Here is a 24,176-nt window from a genome sequence, read left to right as displayed (position 1 = left end):
CAGCCTCTGCTCGGCAACAGAGAAGCCACCGAAATAAGCCCCCACTCCCTGCCACTAGAGAAAACCCGCGCAGCAACGAAGACCCAGCACAGACGCACAGATACACTATAACCACAGCCGGTGGTATAAGCCTGGTGACAACAGGCAAGGAAGAAGCCTGGGAAGTTCAAGGAGCAAGGGACAGGGGGGACAGTAGCGTTATGAAAGGGATGTTTCGCGCAGATGAAGCAGAGTCTGGCGGTTGAGAGAACAGGAAGGAGGCACGTTATCACCCGGAGTACAGCAGTAGCTTTATTAATTAACACAGTGTTTTACCATGTGCTAGAAGTGAAGGATACATGAGTGTAAGATATATAGTTCTGAGCTTAACAATCTAGTTGGGGAGAGGAAAACCATACGTAAGTTGCAAAACTTCCCAATGTGTATGTGAGAGTGTGTGTGTGTGTGTGTTGTTCAGTCAAGTCCAACTCTTTGCGATCCCATGGACTGTAGCCCGCTAGACTCCTCCGGGCAAGAATACTGGAGTGGGTTGCCATTTCCTTCTCTGGGGGAATCTTACAGACCCAGGGATTGAATCCAGGTCTCCTGCATTGCAGGCAGATTCTTTACCATCTGAGCTACAAAAACTCTCCAGAACCTGCTGCTCAAGTGCATGGTACTGACAAGTGTAATAGCTGAATGTGGGGGAAGGACAATATCCACTTTGGAGGGGGCAGGGAAACCGAGGCAGTAAAGCTCATGTCATTCCGAGGACACCAGAGGCAGGAAGTCAAGATAGCTATGAGTGTACCTGGCCAAGACATTCTCAATAGATCTATATCTGTTTCCTCGGGGCTTTGTCCCCACGTAGATCATTTTGCTGCCCTGCTCTCCTTTAGCTTTGTCTGCTGAGGCCAAGCCAGGTCCATCTTTTTCCTGTGGTTTGCCTTTCTTCCCAATGCTCTCAGAGTTGGACTGTTGCAAGTTATTCTTATCTATAGTACCACATAGTGGGAAGTGGGCAACAGTCTTATCTTCAAATGTTCTCAGAGAAACTACACAAAACAGGATTTTAAGTAATATATCTTTATTATATTAAAATTAAATCAAAAGGAAATCTTTCATGTAAAACACTGGGGAAAATCACTTAAAATATTTATCTTCAGGGCCAAACCTAAGTTTGGAGGTAGAATAGTCACATAGCTTCTACCGGCAACAGGAGAGCTCCAAGGGGTCACCGCAGGGAGACAGGCAAGCCATAGGCTACAGGTGCAGCCCCAATAAGGTATTTGAGTCGGGGAGCCTGGCGGGCCTGGCTGACATAGTACAGAAGTGGGGCTCCTGAACCTGCTTTAAGCCAGCCCTGCAACAGAGCCTCTGTGTAGCGGTCAATGTCACGGTCAGTCACGTCCCAGAGGTTACCTAGGAACAGGGGGCTGGGAAAAGAGAAGGAAGAAATACAAAGTAAGGGCTCAAAAACTTCTGATTCGTGGTGGTGAATGAGTTGAGAGGGATTAAACCAATGAGAAAGCCCCTTGGCCCATTGTTCCAGGAGGAGGATAGATGATGACAAAGGGGTAAAGGCCCAAGCATGCCAGGGAACTAGGATGGGAGGAAAATAGGGCACAAAAGAGCAAGGATTTAGGGTTCAGACCTGGGAAAGCACTTGGGGTCGGGACCTTGCATAGACTGCCCCTCGAGACTTACCAGCCAGCCATGATATACTTGAGCACAATGCCAGCCCCCTCCAGGTTTCCATGCACAGCCAGGGCTGCGCTGCTGCAGCCGAACAGCAGGGCCACTGCCCGGCAGTTCAGCCGCAGGACAGCCTGCCCGTCCAGGAAGCGGGCGCCGGCGCCATGCCCTGCATAGCTGAGGCAGAAGGAGGTGAGATGAAACTGACCTCGCAGGGCCAGGCCTCCGCGCTGCTTCCAGAGTTGTCCAGAGTCAGCCAGGGGCTCCAAAGCCCCAGAGCAGACCATGATGATACCCACCCTCTGGGACTGTCCCTCTCCCCACCTCCCTGCCCTGAGCACTCACATGTACAAGTCACGCTCCGTCAGGGCCGTTTGCACCTGTTCCGGGCTCGGCACCTCCCCAACCACCCCTTTCCAGCCAGCTTCACTGCAGGGAAAAAGCAGTGAGAAGGGACTTAGCTGGAGGTGCAGTGGTTAAGACTGCACTCCCAGTGCAGGGGGCGGGGCATTGATCCTTTGTCAGGGAGCTCAGATCCCACATGCTGTGTGGTGCAGCCAGAGTAAGATGGGTCATGTGGCAAAAAGGGCAGAAGGGACACTAGGAAGGAGGTGGGCTGCAACATTTGATTCCAGAGAAAAGGACATTTACCCCTGTGTTGCGTCTACCCTTCCCTACCACTCTTCTTACTCTTCTCCCCCTGACCTGCTAAAATGGGCTCGGAATTGCTCCTCTGTGCTTGACAGGTTATTGTGAGGGTTCAGGACGTAGAAGGTACTTTCAGGATCCACTCCTTGGCTCAGCACTGATGAGGCCCCCGACTGATGGAGAGACACCAGTGATCAGCATCCCAGTTTGGTCGGAGCACCCAAGCTCCAACCAACCCAAGTCCCCTTCCATTCTTAAGACCGCCTTCCTCTCTTGCCACGTCTCTCTGCCTTTTCTTGTTCAATTACCCATCACCCCCACCTTCCATTCCCTGAACCCCACACCTCTTTGATGATAGAGTAGCTGAGTAGGAATCGGAAGGAGGGCAGCCGAGTGACAGGCAGGGCCCGGAGGCTGGGTATGCTCTCCCACGGCAGCTTCTGTAGGTCCTGGGCAAAAAGCACGCAGACGTTACCATCCTGAGGCAGGGGTATGCAGGAGGCAGAAGGGGTATGGTTGAGAGGAGGTGCCCACTGCCCACCAGATGCTACCCATGTGGCCCCTGGCTTTTTACCTTGTCCAGCACTAACACGAGATGCCTACTGCTTGTTGCTGTCTGACCTTGGAGACGCCCTACTGCCTCACCCAGGAGCTCTTGGGCTCGGGCTGGTCGGCCTGGGCACAGCCCATAAGCCAGGGCCTGCACGTCCTGCGGGGTGAGGGTACTGGCACCGCTGAGCATGATCTGCAGGGGACCAGTGGTCAGTGAGTACAAGAGCTCCCCTTTCCACCCGCAGTGGCAGGTGGGAAAGAGGTAAGGCGCGCTTCATCCTCTTCCCTGATTTCTCAACTCACTCTCAGCAGAGTGGGGTCGGGATATTTCCAGCCACATTCCTGTAGTGAGTCTTGTAGATGGGAGGCCTCCTGGACAAGGCCGGGGTCCTCACTGGATGGCAGCAACAGCCCCCGCCAGCAGCCCAGCACGTACTTCTCTAGGGAAGTGGCGAGAACCTGAATGCACAACAGAACCATCAGTGAGAGAAGAAGCCAAGTTTCTTTCCCCACAGGCACCATCTTGGAGGCAAGGAAATGTGTCTTCCAATGAGTGGATGTGTCTTATTTATCTTACGACCAACATAAAAGGCAAGAGAGAAACATTTTTCATTTGCTGAGACTCTAAGAGAGTATTGATAAGATTTGTAATAAATCACTACATTTGGATAAATACAAACAGGTGGCCAAAAGCTAAGTCAGGAAATGAAAATTATGGCTGGGAGTCTGATATGCTGCTGTGCTTAGTTGCTCAGATGTGTCCAACTCCTTGAGACCCCATGGACTGCAGCTTGCCAGGCTCCTCTGTCCATGGGGATTCTCCAGGCAAGAATACTGGAGTGGGTTGCCATGTCCTCCTCTGGGGAATCTTCCCAAACCAGGGATCGAATCCAGGTCTCCTGCATTGCAGGTGGATTCTTTACCGTCTTAGCCACCACCAGGGAAGCCCAAGAATAGTGCAGTGGGTAACCTGTCCCTTCTCCAGGGGGTCTTCCTGACCTGGGAATAGAACTGGAGTCTCCTGCATTGCAGGCAGATTCTTTATCAGCTGAGCTACCTGGGAAGCCCTGGGAGGCTGGTATTTGGCCTTAAGTTCTTATTTTGTACTTATCTTTAAACATTTCATTGCCATAACCCCTTCAAGTCTTGGGCTCTGGTTTATTTGGTTTTTATTGTGGTTTTTTTTTTTTTTCCTGCCGCACCACATGTATGTGGGATCTTAGTTCCCAGACCAGGGATTGAACCGGTACCCCTTGCAGGGGACGTATGGAACTTTAACTGCTAGACAGCCAGGGAAGTCCCCTTGTGCTCTTGTTTAAAGTGCTTCCCAAGTAACACAATTTTTATTTAGGCCTACACTTCCAGAAACAACAGTTAGAACTGGACAAGGAACAATGGACTGATTCAAAATTGGGAAAGGAGTACGACAAGGCTGTTACTGTCACCCTGCTTATTTAACTTATATGCAGAGTACATCATGCGAAATGCCAGGCTGGATGAATCACAAGCTGGGATCAAGATTGCTGGGAGAAATATGAACAACCTGAGAAATGCAGATGATACCACTCTAATGGCAGAAATGGAAGAGGAACTAAAGGACCTCTTGATTGAGGGTGAAAGAAGAAAGTAAAAAAGCTGGCCTCAAACTCAGCATGAAAAAAATTAAGATCATAGCATCCGGTCTCATTGTTTCATGGCAAACAGAAGGGGAAAAAGTGGAACCAGTGACAGATTCTCTTCTTGGGCTCCAAAATCACTGCAGATGGTGACCGCAGTTATGAAATTAAAAGACGCTTGCTCCTTGGAAGGAAAGCTATGACAAACCTAGACTGCGTATTAAAAAGCAGCGCTATCACTTTGCTGACAAAGGTGCATACAGTCAATGCTAGGCTTTTTCCAGTAGTCATATATGGATGTGAGAGTTGGACCATAAAGAAGGCTGAGTGAGAAGAATTGATGCTTTCGAATTGTGGTTCTGGAGAAGACTCTTGAGAGTCCTTTGGACTGCAAGGAGATCAAACCAGTCAATCCTAAAGGAAATCAACCCTGAATATTCATTGAAAGGACTGATACTGAAGTTGAAGCTCCAATACTTTGGCCACCTGATGTGAAGAGCCAATTCACTGGAAAAGACCCTGATGCTGGAAAAGACTGAAGACAGAAGGAGAAGCAGGTGGCACAGGATGAGATGGTTAGATAGCATCACTGACTCAATGAACGTGAATTTGAGCAAACGCCAGGAGACAGTAGAGGACAGAAGAGCCTGGCATGCCATAGTCCATGGGGTGGCAAAGAGTCTGACACAACTGAAAAACAGCAACACCTCCAGAAAAGACTTGAGGTAGTTCAGCACAGACCTGGGACGGACCCCGAGAGAGGAGATATTCTAGGGCAGGCCCAACCCCATCCCACACTGGGAACACACACCTCCATCCTGCGATCCAGCTGTAGCCGGCCCGTCCACCATTCTCGCTTGTCCGTACAGCTGCTGTTCTCTTTCTGTTCCTTCTGGATGGCGTCAAACTCTTTCAAGGCCGAACTCACAGAAAGCTTTGGAGATGGGGTTGTCTAAGTTCTGCTTGTCCATGTGACCAACATCTCTCCATCCCCCAGCCACAGGTAGACCAGAAGCCTGCCCCAGCCCAACTCTGCTCCCTGACCCCAGGAAACCTACCTTGCTCTGGGAAGTGGGGATCTGTACAGTGATCGGGGGTTTGTCTTTTTCCAGCCGGGTCAGCAGGAGGGTGTTGCCCACAGTTCCAGGCTGGAGGGTGGCCAGGGCCAACACACACACGGTCACCCCTGGCACACAGGACATGTCCCGAGTTATTTCAGCTGTTACATGGAATTCCTTTCACCATCTTCTGCACTCAGTCCCTGTCTGTCACTCAAGACAACTCCTAGAAGTCTTCCCTGATCACTGGAGTTCAAAGTGCTCTCCCTTGCTCTAACAAGTCCATGTAAATAGACCATGTTTTGTGTTTCTTTGTGTCCCTACAGAAACTAACAAAATTGCCTCCTCTGACCTGCTCCCTTCCCCACTTCCCACTCACAGTGAGGCACTCAAATCATCAGTGAACATGTTTCATGTTAGCATAGGAAAACTCCAGACACCTGAACTTAGCTCTAAAGAAAGACATTGAATTTGCAGGTAACTCAAGCTTGAGATAAAAAAAAAAAAAAAAAAAAAGACTTCTAGATTTAAGGTTATATCTATTTGGTGAGAGTAACAAAATGACTAATCAGTGGCAAAGTATGACATGCCCTTCTACTATAAGGATCATACATCTGTGTGTGAACTAACGAATGCCTGAAGATCCTTCACCCAACTCTTTCCTAAGAAGATGCATCAAAGAACAGCAGAGCCAACGATGCCTGCCACCATACCACTGGGAATCAGAGCAAGATGCTCCCGGAAGCTGTCCTTCTCAGGCTGGGGGAAGTGGCCAGATCCCAAAGGCCTGAAGGCAAAGAGGCGCTGGATTCGTGCCAGAGGGATGTCTCCAGGCTTCTCCTGGAGGTGCAGCCCCTGCAACTGGTCTGCTATGTCCGTCGACCCTCGGCGCTTCTGGGCCTTGCTGTAGGCGACACGAGTGGAGGTGAGGTCTCCCTCCTTCAAAGTCTGGAGCCTCCCCTCTAGTCTGTCCCAGCACAAGCCTGAGGGATGGGGGGCACTCACCTGAGCTGCCTGTGGAGGTGGGTAAGCAGCTGGTGGCGACAGGTGATGGAGACAGACTCGGTGACAAGGCAGGCAGTGGCATAGGGATCCCGGTGGCCCAGGCACAAGGCCAGGAGGCGGCAGAGGTGGGCATAGAGCCCACTAGGAGGGCAGTGACTGATGCCACGGAAAGCACCACTTAGTGAGTCACAGATGGAATCCAGGGTAGACAGATCTAAAGGAAGGACAAGACATAGATGAATCCCTGACTTCCTGACAAAATCTTTCCAAGAACCAGTGCCCATCTCCCCTCCCACGTGGAAAACAGCAGCTACCACTTCTGAAGGGCAGTATGCCAAGCACGGTGCTGTGCAATTTACACGCAGCCACTCTCTCCACCCTGCCCCAATTCCATTTGACCAATTCCATTTGACAGTTAAGTAAATTGAAGCTCAGAGAGGCAGAGTGACTAGCATTCAGCTAGTAGAGAGTGTGCTGGGATTCAGACCCACGTTCAAGGCTACTGGATCCAGATGGGGATCCAAAACCAGAACCAAGGACAGAATGGAAAGGTACTGGGGTCAAGTGATCAGATCTCGGTGGTCAACATACTTACCGATGGCTACAGGGGCCGAGGGGAGTCTGCGCCGGGGACCCAGATCCATGTCTCTCTCCTTGTCTGGGCCGGGGCCGGGCAGCTCCTCTTTGCTGGCATCCCGTCTCAACACCTCACATTCTCCTACGGCTGAATCAGGCCCTGGAGCTGGTGTCTTCCCACCTAGGCAGATGACACAACTTTTCTATAGAATTCCCTCTTCCTGCCATCCCCTTGCTCTCCCTTCTAGGGTCCTGTCCCAGAGCCAGCAAAAGCACTTTCTTTCTGTTCCATCTTTGGCTCCAGTTATTTCTTGTGTTTTGACCCCAGGGCAACCTCGAAAAAAATGGACTTCTGCCTTCCACCCTTGCCCTCACACCTGAGGCTGAGTCTTCCCCATCAGAGCCCCTGAGGATCTCAAAGCTCATTTCCATCTGGTTGTCAGTCAGTTCCTCCTCAGGGATGGTCCTCATCATCTCAGGGCCTGGCTCCTCACAATGTCCTGATGCCACCTTCTTGACCCTCCGGCTTCTGCCACTGAGGCCAGGGGCACTGCCTGACGTGGCCACTGAGTTAGTCTTCACACTCGAGCCCTTCCTGGCCCGGCCCCGGCCCCGGGAAGCAGTGCCCTGTCTCTTGGACCCCTCTGCAAGCTGTGCTTCAACTGAGACAAGGTCTTCCAAGTCACTGTCGTCACTGAAGTTCACCTAGAATGGTGGGAAAAGGAAAAGGGCCAGGGGGCCTTCAGTGACAAGACATGGTCTGCCAGGAGGTGGCGCTGTGGAGGCGCCATCACCGAGGCCCTTGAAAAAGATGTAAGAATTAACCTGCATAATCGGCCATACTCAATCAGGGGCAGTAACTCCGATGTGGAAGGAGGCAGAGGGAGAAGGACCAGAAGATCCAGAGGAAGGATGAAAAGGGAAAGGAACAGACTAGAACTAAGAAAAGTCCCTTCTGTCTGAAACAAATGAGGTCTTGAACTAGGTCTCGTTATGGAAGATATGAGGGGTCCTGTGATACGTAACAGGAGAGCTACAGACAGTTCCCATCCGGCCCTGGGAAGCTATTCTGTAGAAACACCTGCCCTGCAGAACTCTTCTCCAGGACCACCCTCACCCAACACCAGTACCACCTAGCTATAGTCCCACCTAGCTATAGTCCCACCTCACCTTGAGGCGTGTCTGGATCCTCCGTTGTACCCTGGGGGCCTTGGGAACCTCAGGCTTGGTCTTTGTAAGGAAGACTTCCTCAAATACAGTGAAGGGTACCCCAGGGCTGGCCTGCCTGACCCGGCCTGGGGGCTTAGGTGTACAGGGTGGTCCTCCACCTTCCAGACCTTTCAGAGAGGTATGTGAGAGGGACAGGGTAGCAGAGCCCACTTGCTGGCGTCCTTGTCTGGACTGTCCTGACTGTTTTTGGTTCCGAGGCTTAGAGGGTTCTGAGCCTGTGGGGTTCTTTATTGATGGCGGCTGCCAGCCCCAGGAGCTTGCAAAAAGTTGGGCAGTGCAGCAGCTGAGGCCGGTCAGCTTTGCAAGGGCCCGGACCAAGAGCAGGCTGGCTCGCCAGGGCTCCAGGTGGGGTATCCGCGCCACCACAAACTTTAACCCTGACTCCAGGACCTTTCCCAAGCTCTTGTTTGATGGCTGGATCAGCCCCTCCAGTGCCAGCTGTGTATATGCCTGAGCCAAGATCTCATCAAAGAAGCTTGGGACAGGGGAGGGGGGCGCTGTGTGATTCAGGGAAGCCTGCAGAGCTTGGGCGAGGCGACCACCGGCTGCAGGGCAACCCTTCAGCACCACCTGCAGCAGATCCAGCCCCTGGGCCTCATGGCCCATGGCCAGTTTCAGCCCCGCCGTGACCAACGCCCAGCGCAGACAGACCACCGAGAGGACAGGGCTGGCACAGAGCGAGCAGTCACAGGTGGGCAAGTGGGTCAGGAAGCTGGGGCTGGGCTGGGGCTTGGTTTTCAGGATCGGGGAGGAGTTAGCAGAAGGTGCTACAGGGCCAGGTTCCTTGGCCATGGTGGCCACCAGCTCCAGGGCAGGGCCTTTTAGAATGAGCTCTTCCTCCGGGAGCTCTGGAGGATGGGGCACCCGAGCCTGCTGCTTCCTCTTCTGCAGGTGGACCTTCTTCACAGAGTCCGGGTGCTGTGCTAGTCCGAGAAACTCTGGGCAGAGAGTGGAACAAGCATTACGAAACTAGGAGAAATGACGCCAGTGTGTCTACCCAGCGGCTGATGCCCTCATCTGCATTATTTTAATACTTACTAATGGCTCATATATATTACTGTACTAGCACACTAGATATTGGCATAGCTTACTGTTTTTTAAAATATTTACTTATTTGTTCATCTGTGCCAGGTCTTAGTCATGGGGGGATCTTATTTGCGGCATGTGGCATCTTAGTTGTGGCATGTAAACTCTTAGCTGTGGCAGGCAGGCTCTAGTTCCCCTGACCAGGGATGGAATCTGGGCTCCTTGCATTGGGAGAGTGGAGTCTTAGCCACTGGACCACCAGGGAAGTCCCATAGCTTAATGGTTTTTGATGAAATCCTAAGTTTTTTCCGTTCTAACAATGGATCAGCACAACCCACAGAGTCCCCATCTCTGCAGCTCAGAAGGCTGCATGGTTCAGGCTGGCAGGCCAGCACCCAGAAGCCCAAGTCTTAATCCTGGCTCCTGCCCCTGACTAGCCCCATGATCCTAGCCCAAAACACTGAATTTCTCAACTTTTCTGAATTTATAAATGGAAAAACTTGACATTCCCATTTGACTTCCCAGGGTTTTCTATGGGTCCAGTGAAATACTACAGGTAAAAGTAGCTGATAAGAAAGAAAAGCACCGTAAGTACCATACTTTATTATTAGCCCTAATCCCTTCTGAGGGTGCTACACTCGTGCTGCCCAACATAGTAACCACACGTGGCTGTCGAACACCTGAAGTGTGGTGAGTACCCAAGGTACTGAATAGTCAATTTTATTTAAATTAAAATATCTTAGCGCTGCAAACTAAGAAGCAGGTAGGGTTAGTCCTGGACAGGCCATCTGAAGGAGGACACCAGTGGTCTGACAAGTGAAGGGAGCTTTGCCCTGGACCAGAAGTCAGTCCATGATTTAGAAGGGAACCAAACCTTGACATATAAAGCTGTGTTACGGTGTGTGCGTCACCCTCACCACCACCCACGGGCATGCGGGCCTGGCTGCTCACCTGTGCAAGACTCGAGCAAGAACATAACTTGATGCAGGTCCGACTGACAGAGGTCCATGTCATTGCGTGCCAGCTCCAGCTCCCCCTTCAGCACCAGGAAGAGGGCACATCTGGTTGGGAGAGGTGATGCCAGACCCATCAGTGGAATTCCTTGTTTCCCTGGGGGGTCTCTTTCTGCCCTTTCCCGGGCAGAGCCATCATAGTCTTTTCCAGCCTCCAGAAAGCCTTTACTTCCTAAAGCTGCCTTTAGGCACTCCCTGGGGAAACCCTCTGTGCTCATCTCTCAAACCGGCCCATCCTGGTGCCTAAGGACAGGATTTCCCAAATCAAATTCTTCACTGAAAAGATCCGCTTCAGGCAAAGAGATTTAGGGAATCACTGTACACTGGCCCTCCCTTCTGGAGATTTACAATGTGTATTAGCATACTGGAGGATATGATAAGTTCTATAGGAAACCCCATGGACAGAGGACCCTGGGGGCTACAGTCCACGGGGTTGCAAAAGAGCCAGACACAACTTAGCAACTCAACAACAATCACAATAGGAAATAAAAACATCTAATCTTGGTTAACTCAGCATTTCCCACTTATTTGCCATGGAATGCATTCTTCCATCAACCCCTCCAAACATAACATGTTAATCTGTGGACCAGTTTGGGAACCCACGGTCAAGGTCGTAGGCACTGAGGTTTGGGAATCACCAGGCTCTTGGGCCCTGTACTCACTGGCGTGGTATCTGCAGCTTTGTCGTAAGTTTCAGGGCCTCCAAGCAAAAGGCTTTGGCTTCGCTCACACTACCAAGGCGGCCCAGGCGGGAGACCAGCTTCTCCGAGCAGCTCAGCACCTCAGAAAGAACCTGCCATTTTTGTACCAGATTTTCACCTGCAGCAAAGGAGACGAGACCATCATCAAGTGGAACCAGGATCCACAGCCTGAATCCTCTGGAGACAAAACCACCAGCCCTACCAACTAGTCTGCTCATTCCCACACTGGCTCTCCTCCTCGGGCTTACCGTAGTCCAGAAATGGCGTCTCCATAGCTGTTTTCTGAATTGAGAGCACATCGCTGCCCATGAGCAGGAGGATGATGCTTCGGAGAAGCTTATGGGAGTCGATGAGTGCTATCTCAGGTGTCTGCCAGCCTGGGCAAGTGTGGGGGGAAGGTGGGAGGGACAAGAAGGGAGATGATGTGGCCAGAGCTTCCATCACCTTCAAATACTAAGATAGCAAATGCAAAGCAGGCTCTCACCCTCTCCATCCGTGCTTAAGGCAGACAGAGATAATCAGTCACAGAACTCCTTCCCCCTAAGACCAGTCTCAGAATCCTTGTCAGTCAGGGTAGTCACTGAGCAATCGATTAGAGTCAGCAAGTGAACTAAAACTCATTTGCTATCCCAAGCCCACTCTGGGCAGCTTCTAGGCAGGCTTGTCTATGCAGCTGGACAGCAGACGGGACAGCGGACAAACCACACACACCCAGCAAGGAGACCCAGCTGCCCGCCTCTCTCACCTTGGGCACACAGTTGCTCCCACAGCGGGGCCAGCAGGCTATCTGGCGAGAGGCTCAGGTAGGCCGCCACCAGCTGCAGGGCCTGGACGCGCAGCAAGTACCAGGCCTTGGATGCCCTCTGGAGGGCAGGGTCCTGAAGCACAGACAGCAGCAGAGCAGCACCCTCAGCCACCTGGGGATAGAGGGTAGGGTTGCAGAGGAGAGCAGTGAGTGAGGTCGGATCAGCAATTCAGAGCTTGGGATACCCCTAGAGATCACGTGGCCCAAGCCCCTGCTTTTCAGATGTTAAAAGCTGGACAGAAAACTAGAGTCACAAAGGGCACAAGATACCCAGTCACACAGCTCGTGTGTGAGAAATCCCAGCCTTTTAGATCCCTCAACTGGATCCCAGTTGAGGGTCTCAGCGTCATCCCAATTTCTAGCCACCGGACAGACTTTGCCCCTTGTCCCCGAGAGAGCTAGAAAAGGATGAAAACGGTGGAATGGCTCCTAGAGAAGTACTGGTGAATGATCCTTGGGAGAAGGTGAGGTGAGGAGGTAGCTCTGCTTCTCAGGGCCAGGAACGTTCTCCCCAGCTCCAGAGAAACCTCAGGAGCCAGACAGATATCTGGAGAATCCTAAAATCCTTCCAAACCCCAGGACCTTCGGAGATCAAGAAAGTGAGAAACACCTTCTGGCGAGCACAGCAGAGTCGACTTCGCAGGAGGTCACAGGTCAGGGAGAGGAGCAGGTATGTGTCTGTGGTGCGATCCAGAAGCTTCAGACTCGACTCTGCTTCTTCCAGGTGCACCTGAGGAGGCAATCAGGGTTTCTGTGAGCATGCTGGTGACCAGGCAGCCAGACTGTTCCAATTAAAGTGGATTAAAGTATTCGCAAGCAAAATGTTGAATACATCCAGTTAAATATTAAATTATCTCAAATGTTATAATCCATGGACAGAGAAGCCTGGTGAGCTACAGTCTCTGGGGTTGCAAAGAGTTGGACACAACTGAGCAACTAACACAAACATACGTAGGAATTATTCTCTTACTAAAGTGCTTATTTAGTAGCTTTCAGTTAACCACTAAGCTAGAAAGAGAAAGCTGGATAAGCAGTAAGCAGGCCCTTCTACCCAACAGCTTGCAGTGCAGTGAGGCGGGGCTGGGGGAGGGGCAGGGCATACCTATCTCATCATGATACAATGCCGTCAGTGCTGTGGGGACACAGGAAAAGTGTGAGGAAGAGGACATTTAAAATGCTTTACGAAGGAGGAGACCATTTAGCTAGGCCTTGAAAACAAAGTATGTGTTTGCTGAACAAAGAAAAAAATGGTAGAAAAGCAACTATACCCCAATTTAAAAAAAAAAAAAATGGGGGTGAGGGTGTATTTAGGGTGGAGGGATTAACACAGGCAAAGGCAGCAAGGCCCATACAAGAAATATAGTGGTACAGATGGGGTTCATGGTAGGGAGCGGCCAGAAAAAGATGAACCAGTGTGCAGAAGGCGTGCGATTCAGAATAAAGGATCTGGACCATATCCCTCAGGTAATGGAAAAGTCCACAAAATCCTTTAAGCAGGAAAGAGGTAATAAGATCAGATCTGTGCCTGAAACCATCATGCTAGAACATGGAGTGGAAAAGGAAGGAACTGGAGGCCAGGAGACTGGTTAGGACACATTGTAACAGCCCTCAGTGAACAAGCTAGGGCACCAGAAACCATTGGGAAATACAGGATTAGTAAACGGCCTTCTGCCCTTCTGTCTTACTGGGCTATGTAACAGTGAACAACTGGGAGGTGGAGGGAGATGCCTCCTCTTCCCACAGCCGCCTCCCAACCACCCTTTACGATCCTTCAGCCAAATGTGCAGAAGGCAGAGAAGCTGCCCCTTTAGTGTCCCATCTTCTCAGAGAAGAGAAGCCAGTCCCCGAAGCCAGGTCCGCAAGCTGGGGTGGCTGGCACTTGTACCTGGGCGTAGCTGGGACAGCCGAGGGTCAGGAGGAGCTGGGTGACTTGGCAGGAAGAGCCAGCTGCCTTCGCATGGTCCTTCAGTCTCTGTGAGACGATCTGGACGAGCAGGAGGACCTCCAGAGCCTGCAGGGGCTGGTAGGCCGGGAGCAACGCGTTTACCCAGCTTGTACTCAAGCCTTCATTTCCACCCCCTCCTCTCCAGCCCTGTGGTCTAATCTGAGGGCCTGGCTGGAATGCGGCCACCCAGACAGAGTAACCATTGGCCATCCCTAAGGAGCCGGAGAGGAGGGCAGCCGGGGAGTGTGCAAGCCATCCTGCCCCCTCCCTTCTATTCTAAAGCCTGCATGCCAGCCATCATCAATAGCCAGGATTTACTGAGCACTTACTATGTGCCAGCCACTATACTAGCTCACTTTATCTTCATAACAATTCTAATCCTAATTTTACAGATGAGGAAACTGAAACTTAGGTAGGATTAAGCTGCTTGTCTAAGCCCACATAACAGGTATGTGATAGAGGTAAGATTCAAATCTAGGGCTCAGGCAGCCTCCCCAGGCTCCTCCTGCTAGGAAAGTGGCCTAACACCCATAGTACAAAGATCCTTTTCATTTTTTCATAGGTTCCTAATGTGGGGTCCAGAGAAGAACTTCAGGAGGTCCTTGGCACCTCCCAGCACTGCATGTAAAAATGTAAAATTGTGTCTACAGGTGTTTGTGTATTTTTTCCTGAGTATACACATCTCAAATTCTCTGATAATTAGGACTTCCCCGATGGTCCAGTGGCTAAGATTCTGTGCTCCCAATGCAGGGAGCCCATGTTCGATCCCTGGCCAGGGAACTATATCCACGTGCCACAGCTAAGAGCTCACATGCTGCAGCTAAAGACTTGGGCAGCCAAATAAAAATAAATATTAAAAAAAATTATCTGATAATTACTAATAATTATGGCTATCATTTGAGTATTCCATTTATACACACCACCTTCCATGCATTATGTTATTGAATGCTAACAAGGCTGAGTTAATATTATTATTACCCTCATTTTATCTTATTTTTATTTTATTTTTTTGGCTGCACCGTGTTACATGTAGGATGTTAATTAATTCCATGACCAGAGATCCAACCCACATTCCCCTGCAATGGAAGAGTGGAATCAGCCACTGGACCACCAGGGAAGTCCTGTTACTCTCCTTTTAGAAATAAGGAAATGAGGGCTTGGAAGCTTAAGCAACTTGCCTAAGGCCTTGGGTTTAGACTTGGGGAAGCTGGTGACAGAGTGTACACTGGGTGACATGAGTTCCCAGCTGGGACACAGGCCAAAGAAGGTGAGGAGCTGAGTCTCTGGTCTGTGTCAACACACTGTCCTGTTACCTTTGCCACCAGCTGATAGAGGGCCGCTAGGATCTGCAGGGAGGCTGCTGTTTGCTGGAGACACCGTACAGCGGGGACCTGCCCCTTAGTAAGCACCTCCTTCCACAGGGCCAGGGCTTGGTCCAGGCATTTGGACTGTGCTATAAATCAGAAGAAAGGGACCAGTCATTCTCTCACTGTGGGCTGTCTGGGGAAATGTGTCATCTTTCCCATAATAGCCTCTGCCTTGTGCCCACCTCCCACTCATGGGGAGCCTCTCCCACAGCTGGGGACCCATCCTGTTAGGAGGCCATCGAGGAGGCCGCATCCGACCTCGCTAAGTTCACAGCCCTCACCAGCGTCCGCAGCCAGGTTGAAGGCAATGTTACTGTATAGGAAGCGATCTTCCTGGAGTTTATCTTCATAATTCAGGTCATTGACTTCAAACTCCTCCAGGTTACAAGGGGCCTGGGCTCTCCGATCCCGCTCAATACCCTGGATGGGGCGATCAGGGTGAAAAGCAGGGTTGGTACTAGCTTACTGGGCTTCCCAGGTAGCTCAGTGGTAAAGAATCCACCTGTGATTCAGGAGAGGGGGGTTAATCCCTGGGTTGGTAACATCCCCCTGAGAAGGAATTGGCAATTCCCAGTATTCTTGCCCGGGAAATCTCATGGACAGAGGAGCCTGGTGTGCTACAGTCCATTGGGTCACAAAGAGTCGGATATGACTTAGTGACTGAACAACAGCTAGCTTGCTGGGGTCTAGGGAAAATAATCCCTGAACCCAGTCCTGCTCAGCGCAGAGCAACCGCGCTCACCTCCTGCATTTTGGCCTCCAGGGTACAGATGTAGAGCCACAGCAGGGCCTGGGCTTTATCATCCAAAAGCCGATCTTTGTCCTGGGCCTCGGGCTTCACAGATTCCAGAAGCTGCAGAGCTTCCCGGATGGCATCGAGGGCAGTGCTGTCAGGAGAAGATGCACTTAAGCCCGGCTTAACCATGAGATCTGGCCGCGGTGTCCCGGGAAGGGCCTTCTGCAGCATGTTGGCCTCACCCTTCAAGAGTCCCCATGACCACAAACTACAAGGGGCGCTCAGGGACGTGGAGAGGGAAACAGACTCGGAAAAGGGCAAGAGGACCCAGGAGTGGCCTCCCCTGCCCTTCCTCCTCACCAGTCAGTCTGCTGGGCAAAGTTGTGATAGCAGAGCACCTGAGCCAGTTCCACCAGGTGGGTGGCTCGGGCCCAGGCCCCGGCTGGCGTCTCCTCGGGGCTCAGCTCCAGCAGGTCACAGATGACATTGAACCGTTCCTGCCCTGTGTTGGCCCGCACTGCCTTGTAGGCCTGCAGCTCCTCCCTGAGCAAGCGGGCCAGGCTCTCCGGGTCCCAGCCACTCAGGCTGTCTCGCAGCGTCCTGAGAGAGGGCAGGTTCAGCACTCGGGAGACTTGGCCCCACGCCAAGGAGTCCCCACCTTGGTTTGCTGAGCTCAGTTTCCAGGGGTGAAAGCAAGAACACTGCCTGTCACTGCTGTCCCTCCCAGAACCCAGCCCTGTGCCTGCTCATACTTGGCACTCAATCAATCACAGTGAACGGAGGGAACAGTGCCTTTCTCAGTCACGAGAATTAACGTGACCTTGAGTGCCAAAAGCAGTCGTGGCCAGGAGACTGGGTCATCCCCTTCCCCACCAACTCACTTCAGCTGTAGCTCCTTGTCTCCGGCTCTGGCAGCATCCGTCTTGACCCGAACCCAGAAGGTGACTGGCTCAGTCATGTATTTGGGGCCACAGGGCTGCAGGGCTGCCAGCCACAAAGTCACCATCTTGCAGCCCTGGGCCTGTTTACCCAGTTTCTTTAAACTCTCTATGTGTAGCCGGAAGCACCTGTGCAACTGACCAGAGGAAGAAAACAGACCAGACTGAAGAGGGGTGCAAGGAGTACGTACCATGGGAGAGTATGTGCGTGCATGCCCACGGTCCTCCTGCCCCCAGACTCGCCCCGCGGCAGGAGACACCTAAGAACTAAATATCCTGGGTGCTCTCAATTTGACGCTTCAACCCATCCCACCCACATATCCATAGCCCACACCCCTGAAAACCTGCTCCTCCTCCTGACCCTCCCCCTCCTCTCCGCAAATCGCCACCTTCTCCTGAATTGGAAAGCAAGACTATCCTGGCCTCCTCCTTCCCCTTCTCACACAGCCAGTCACTCTCCAGTTAGTCCTTGACTTCTTGCGCCCACCCACTTCTGTCCATCCCCCAGGAAGCGGCCTCAGTTCAGACGCTTGCCCTTTTCTGCCTGATCTGCTGGAGCCACCTGGGTGCCCAGTGTTGTTCCTGCCCTCCAATCATTCACTACAGCGATGCTGAGAAACCCAAGATGCCACATCTTGGGTTGTGGCCTTGAGAAACCCAAGGCGCCACATCTTGGGTTGTGGCCTTGAGAAACCCAAGGCCTCCACATCAGTCCTTGAGAGGCTCATCAGATGAAACCCAAGGCCCTCTGTGACCCATCTCGCCTGTTAATCCAGCCAGCCCATCATTTCATGGGTATATTCTTGCTTTATGATAGTGGTTCTCACTCTGGTTGGCCAAAGGAACTCCTTAAAAAATCCAGATGCCTGGGCTCCAGCGCCAGAGAGTCTGAGGCAATTAGCTTGGGACAGGCTTCAGAATTTTTTTTTCAGTTCACCCGATTCTAACATCTAGCCAGGATGAAAAGCACTGGCTGGGGATCAGGCTAAATATAAAAAGTGAGTCAATCAAAAAAGTAAATAACAGTACAGGTGAGGTCTGGGAAACACCGCCCCAGGTACTGGTGCCAACACGCAGCTCCTGACTCTCTACTCCAAGGTCCTGGCCAGGCCCTTGCATGCCACTCGAGTCCCCTCCTCCCTCTCAACATCACCTCCCTCCTACCCGCGTACCTTCTCAGGTGGCACCTCAGGATAGGTGCCTGGCTTCACTGAGCCCAGGTGCTGACAGAGGGGCTCGGAGATGGCACAGGCTTCGGCATAGAGCTTGTGACTGTAGAAGCTGTAGGCCAGGTTACTGGTGTAAGAGACTGCACGGGAAAAGAGGACAGAGGACCGCAGGAATGGCTCCATGCCCTCTGCTATTGGAGGGGCAGTGGAGAGATGCTCAACCTGTGTGGTCAGCTCAGCAGCCCCCAGATTAGACAGCAACGCTCATTGCTAGGGAGTGAGAACGGGGCCATTCTCCCCTTCCGGGTTTCAAGTCAGCCTGAGCCCTCCATTCCGGAAGGCAACCTCACATCACCCAGCCCCTCTGTACCTTTTTTTAAAAGAAATATTGGTTTATTTGGCTGTGTCAGGTTTTAGATGCCAGCTGTGGGAACTTCACTGCACCATGTGGGATCTTTAGTTGCAGTTCAGACTCTCTAGTTGTGGTGTGAGGGCCCGCTAGTTGCGGTGCACACATCTCGTTGATCTGTGGTGCACAGATCTAGTTGCTCTGGGATCCTAGTTCTCTGACCAGGGATTGAACCCAGATCACCAGCATTGTGAGGCGAATTCTTTACCACTGGACGAGCGGGGAAGTCCAACCTCTGCCCTTGTTTTACGAGCCAAGTCCTCATTCCCATACAGGGCCTATCCGTCCTCACACACTGATCTGTCTTCACCTCGCTCCAAATGTCAGCATTTTGGGGGAAACACTCTGGCCTGTCCCTAACTTCCCTCAGTCCACTGAAGCCTCACTATCCTCCCTGCTAGTCCTTGAACACACACCACCTCTATCCTGCCATAGGGCCCTGGCACTGGCTGCTTCCACTGCCAGGGATGTACTTTCCCAGGTGCCTACCTGGCCAACTCCCTCCCATACTCCAAGTTGTTCTCATGTCACCCTCTTCATGAGGCCAACCCTGACCACCTATTTAAATGGTAACTTGCCCCCTCATCTACCCTGAGCTCCTAATTCCCTTTCTTCTCCTTTTCCACTTTTCCTTTCTCTCCATATTTCTGATCATTTTCTAACAAGTTGTACTTCAGTTATCCTACTGTTTATGATCTTTCTCCCCCAACCAGAATGTGGCTCCATGACAGCAGAGCTCTTTGTTTTGTTTACTGACATACCTAAGAACTCGAAACAGTGCTTAGCAGCACATAGTAGGTACTCAATAAATATTCACTGAATGAATTAATACACTCTTCCTAAATTTTAGTTTAGGCAGCTTCCTGGCTATCGACATAGATGGCTGGAAGAAAATAAAGTAGGTCTTCAATATTCTGTGGGAAGAATTTTCATACTGTTAATTTTTGTGACTCCTTATATTTTTTTGCTTCTGTGGCTAAATTCAACCTGAAAATATGAAAAATTTCCAAAACCTTCTAGTGACTGAACTCTTTAGGTTTATATAATTTAAACTAAAGGGCCATGCTTTTTGTAAACTAAGGGGGAAATTTATTATGAAATACAAAAAACAGGCAAAACTAACCGATGCTGTTAGGATAGTGGTTACTATTGGAGTGCGTGGACCAGAAGGAGGAACAAAGGGGTCTTCTGGGGGTTTAAGTCATACTCTTTGAGTTGACCTAGATGCTAATTACAAAGTATGCTTCCTTTGCAGAAGTTCATCAGACTGTTTGCTTATGACTTTAGTATTTTTCCCTATGTTTATTTCAATTAAAAGGGGTGGGGAGAAAAAAAAAAAGTGGGTAAGTATATATGCCTGTTGGCTAATATATACATATTACATAGTATATACACATATAGTATATATACATAGTGTATTTCTAGCAGGATGCATAAGAAATTGACCATTATTAGCTCCATCTGCAAAGTGGAATTGGGTTACTAGGATTACGAGGAGCAAAGGGACTTTTCACTGTCTGCCCTTTTGTGCAATTTGAATTTTGAATGATGTGAATGTTTTGCCTGGTTTTAAAAAATTTAAGTTATGACCATTCTACATGGGCTTTCCTAGTGGCTCGGTGGGTAAAGAATCTGCCTGCATTGCAGGAAACCTGGGTTTAATCCCCAGGTCGGGAAGATCCCCTGGAGAAGGAAATGGCAACCCACTCCAGTATTCTTGCCTGGAGAATTCCATGGACAGAGGAGCAAGACAGGCTGCAGTCCATGGAATGGCAAAGAGTCAGATATGACTGTGTGACTAACTTTCACTTTCACATATTCATGAAACACATGCCAAGTCAGATTTCAACGTCAATGAGAAAAAATTATATCTGCTCTGGTAAATTAGTCTCATCACTTCTCTACTGATATTAAATACAGAGTAATGGGTACTTATAAATATCTTTTCACTGCCTCCAAAAGCCACAGGGATTCCCAAAGAGGTCAGAACTATCCAGCAAGTGCTATTTGCCTGCCTAACAAGTGATGACTCTCCCAAGAACTTTGCATCTGACACCCATGGTACTAACCAGTCATCCCCAGGTAGTCAGTCAGCTCTCGGCCAGACAGGCCCTGTAAGGCCTCCAGCATCCAGATAACAGTAGATCTGCAACTGTCCACTAGCCGGGCCAGGTCAGCCAAATTAGCTTCCTGAAGGGACAAGAAAGGTGAGAAGAGACAGGAGACATAAGAGGTCCAAGATGATGTCCACCCAACTCCACGCCCAAAGCAACTTCAAAGCTCTACCAAGGACAGTCAAGCAACCCCAGATCCTAGGACCTGTCCAGGTTTTTTGATTCCAGATGGTACCTGACAGCCTTGGGCAAAGTCATAAACCACCGCAGTGTAGAGGTGAAGTCCCTGAAAGTGTATCTGAACCAAAGCCTGCAGCTGCTTGGAGGAGTCCCCACAGACCTGAGGAAGGAAGGGAAAGGCTGGTTGGAGGGGCAGGGAGCTCCAAGCTGAAGCCTAGCCCAGAGCCCTGGAGAACTGACATTGCCTGGGGAGAAGGAAGAAGGACATCAGAATGGACCCCCGCCAGCATATACTAGGCTGCTTGCTGGCTGGCCGGGCACAGTCCAGAGAGCAGCTTACCAAGGCAGAATCCAGGGTCTTCAGATCTTACCAAAGACCCTAGCCCAATAGAGAGGCCACAGAACCATATTCCCACCCGACCTCTGGGTCCTGAACTCACACCATCCTGCAGCTGCTGGATGAGGGAACAGTAGCTGCCAAGAAAAGCAAAGAGGCTCAGAATGGCATCAAGGCCATAGCACCTCTTGGTGCCTCGCTCCAGGACTGAGAGAAAGAACTGGCAGCTGTCACACAATGCCCGCAGTGGGGGTGATGGTGCCTCCAAGCTGTTCTTCAGGACAGCTGTTGCCTTGATCAGAAGCTTGGCCACTGCCTGGGGTCCTCCTTCCCCAGCCAGCAACTGTTCAACTGCCAGCTGGCACAGCTGGAGGCTGGGGGCCAGACTGGTGTTCCTTAGGTAATCATGGGCCTTCTCCACTGTACTTGTGGCCCTGGTGTGGTGGTGGTTCCAGCAGAGGCGACGACAGTGTTCCAGGGTGAGCTCCAAGAGACAGAGGGCCCTCTGAGGGGAAAGAGGACCAGGAGAGGCTCCTTCACCCACCAAAGCTGTGATCACATGCCTGGAGAGCAGGTCATCTAGGAAATCAGCATCTGCTTCATTTAGACCATGCCCACTGGCTTCAAATAGCTGATGGGCAGCTACCACTCGACAGGCTGTTGGAGAAGCAAAGTGGGGAATCTCACAAGGGATACTTTCATCCTCCAAGAGTACTAGAAAGCTCAAGGCCTTTAACCGAGCTGAGAATGCAGCTCGCCGCTCCATCAGGCCTTCTGCCCCCTTCCAAAGCAGAGAAAAGCTGCCCCGAGCCACAGCCTCGTAGTCCTGAGGAGCAGCTTGGCGAGGACATTGCACCAAGCAGGCATGGAGGGGCTGAGCGAGTCGGAGAGTGGCTTCTGGGTCTCCCTGTGCAGCAACATTCCGTAGAAAGATGAAGAGAATTCGTTCCAGGTAGAGGGGTGGGCGCTGGGGTGTAGACATCAAGTAGCCATCGCAAGCCAGCTCCGCCAGCTCCAGCAGGCTTCCCAGGTGCCTAGGGCAAGCCAGCTTGACAGTCAGCTGCTGGTTGCAAGCCCTCAGAATGGCATCACAAGTTTGTCTCCTCTCGGAATCAGACCAGCAGCTGGGAAGCTTGGTCAGGAACTCCTAGGAGGAGAGGAAGATATGAATGAGGCTAATGAAGAAGAAAGAGATGTGGAAAGGAAATAGAAACAGGACTGCCCACGAGAGGATCTCCTACTCATCTGTCTCTTCAAATAAGTTAAAAAACAAAACAGCTCAGCTTGGTAAGCCAGGTGTGTCCACAGTCGAACAGCGCGCCCACCTTCAAGTCAGGCAGCAGCTCTTCAGTCTCCTTTGGACTGCTTAGCAGGGTCCCAAAGTTGACTCCTCTGAAGCTCCTCATGGTGCCGGAGGGCTGGGGGAAAGGAGACGGATTAGGGAAGGCAGAGAAGATCTGTAAAGGAGCTAAATGAAGGGCGGGAGAAGGGCTTGAAGGTGCGGAAGATAGAGGGCAAAGAAAGCCATCAGAAATCCTATCGGAAAAAAAGCCCATGCCAGGACGCCGGGCTCCCATTATAAACCGACGCTTCTGCTATGCCTTCCTCCCAGCCTATCCCCGGCCTCACGACCCATCCTACCAACCAACGCCCCACAACAGAGGCCTCCATCGAGCTCTCCGGAGCCTACCAGGATGCTCCGAGGACTCCCGACTTTTTTAGTGGAGCCGCCTGGCCTACCCCTCAAGTCAGCGCTGGGGCTCCATTCACCTCGGCGCATACACCGTTCACGAGTACCTCCAGGCCTTACCGTCCTAGAGATCATTCTTCTTTCCAGGGCCAGGACTTACCCACCAGACTGAGTATTCCGCAAGGATCCAAAATGTAACCTTCCTTTTCCGCGCCAGCCCCTCCTTTCAAATATCCCCAGCGACCAATCAGCGAGAGTTGCGTAACGCCGGCGGGTCGCGAGGCTTTCTGGGAGTTGTAGTTTACCCGCCGCTCTGCGTCCTCACGTGATGCCTACGGCCGGGATCCCGCTGCTCTGGACGTTACGACCTCTTGGGGGCGCGGATTTCCCCACCTTTTCCAGTTGGGGCTGACCTCCTCAGTTTCCTGCGGCTTATCTGCAGTCGTGAAGGCCAGCCCCCTGCCTTTGTCACCTCCCCTTTATCGTCAGAGCTCGGAAAGAGTTTAAATTTCCAGAGAAGAGAAGTAGACTAGACAACAGGAAGAACTTACTTGGAAACTATCGATTTGGGTTACTAGCAAAAAAAGGGCGTAGCCTTTCAAGGAATTCTTTAAAACTGTAGTTTTCTGAGGGGCACTGACGCAAGTACTGTAGCGAGTTCCAGCTCTCTCTGCCTTCCAGCCTTGCTCCCTCCATCAGTGGGATTGTTTGAGAAAGACAGAATTTTCTTGATGGGGGTGGAGGGTAGATGGGTAGGGTAGGGGCTGTGAGTGAAGAACTACGAAAATTCATTCAGTGGAATATTTCACAGTTTTTAATGGCTTGTGTTCGGTGAGTACAAACTACGTCCCCAAACATGTGCATTCACTTGACTGCTTCTCTTCCCTTCCTCCTCTAAATAATTCAGTTCAGAACTCTGTGTTCAGTTTACTCTATTGGATAACTCATCCTTCTCTGTTACTGGTTTTCTTCATCACTGTCAACCGCTTTTAAGAGTTGAGAGTCTAGCCGGGAAGGCTATTTAAAACAAACAAACCAACAAAAGAATGACTCGAGAATCTCAGCGTTGAAATGGTAATATTACTGCAGGGGTTCAATGTGTGTTGCAGAAGTTACCTATCTCTCATAGAATGAGGGAACCAGCAGAGAGGAGAAGTCCATAAATGATTAATGATACATCAGTTCTCTCAATATTTATTTCCTCTTGCTTACACCTTAACAGGCAGTGCCCTGACAATGTTCTAGAATTTTTTCCCTCTTCAAGGGAAGAAAACATCCTTTCTTATGCATCTTCTACTTTTAACAAGAAGGACTATTGTCAATTTGAGTCACATAATTCAAACACTCGACAGAATCCCTGATGTTTATAAAGAGACAGTAATGGGAT

At 51.0% G+C, this 24,176-nt stretch overlaps 1 protein-coding gene across 2 annotated transcripts; it reads right to left on the bottom strand.

Annotated features, from left to right (window-relative positions):
• Window positions 1-1,049: 1,049 nt before the first annotated feature.
• ESPL1 (extra spindle pole bodies like 1, separase) lies at window positions 1,050-23,467 on the bottom strand. Of its 2 annotated transcripts, none has more exons than XM_055584096.1 (31): window positions 22,910-23,467; window positions 22,425-22,517; window positions 21,203-22,246; window positions 20,818-20,922; window positions 20,538-20,658; window positions 18,063-18,199; window positions 16,834-17,027; window positions 16,313-16,552; window positions 15,959-16,103; window positions 15,498-15,636; window positions 15,163-15,302; window positions 13,790-13,924; window positions 12,515-12,634; window positions 11,845-12,016; window positions 11,348-11,476; window positions 11,061-11,217; window positions 10,337-10,446; window positions 8,300-9,297; window positions 7,507-7,834; window positions 7,149-7,310; window positions 6,554-6,767; window positions 6,262-6,452; window positions 5,549-5,676; window positions 5,302-5,424; window positions 3,178-3,333; window positions 2,897-3,067; window positions 2,667-2,771; window positions 2,380-2,495; window positions 2,020-2,103; window positions 1,687-1,851; window positions 1,050-1,415 (listed from the first exon to the last, which is right to left on the bottom strand). In XM_055584096.1, exons 1-31 carry the CDS (start codon window positions 22,922-22,924, stop codon window positions 1,214-1,216), a joined length of 6,339 nt encoding a protein of 2,112 aa, XP_055440071.1. In that variant the 5' UTR covers window positions 22,925-23,467; the 3' UTR covers window positions 1,050-1,213. The 2 variants fall into 2 exon arrangements, with proteins under 2 accessions (XP_055440071.1, XP_055440081.1); XM_055584106.1 differs by having other exon boundaries at window positions 22,950-23,466.
• Window positions 23,468-24,176: the final 709 nt, after the last annotated feature.

Source organism: Bubalus kerabau, chromosome 1 (assembly GCF_029407905.1).
Source record: "Bubalus kerabau isolate K-KA32 ecotype Philippines breed swamp buffalo chromosome 1, PCC_UOA_SB_1v2, whole genome shotgun sequence".
In the NCBI taxonomy this organism is placed as follows: domain Eukaryota; kingdom Metazoa; phylum Chordata; class Mammalia; order Artiodactyla; family Bovidae; genus Bubalus; species Bubalus kerabau.
Note: the sequence above shows the minus strand (reverse complement) of the source record. Positions and strands in the feature narration are given on the sequence as shown.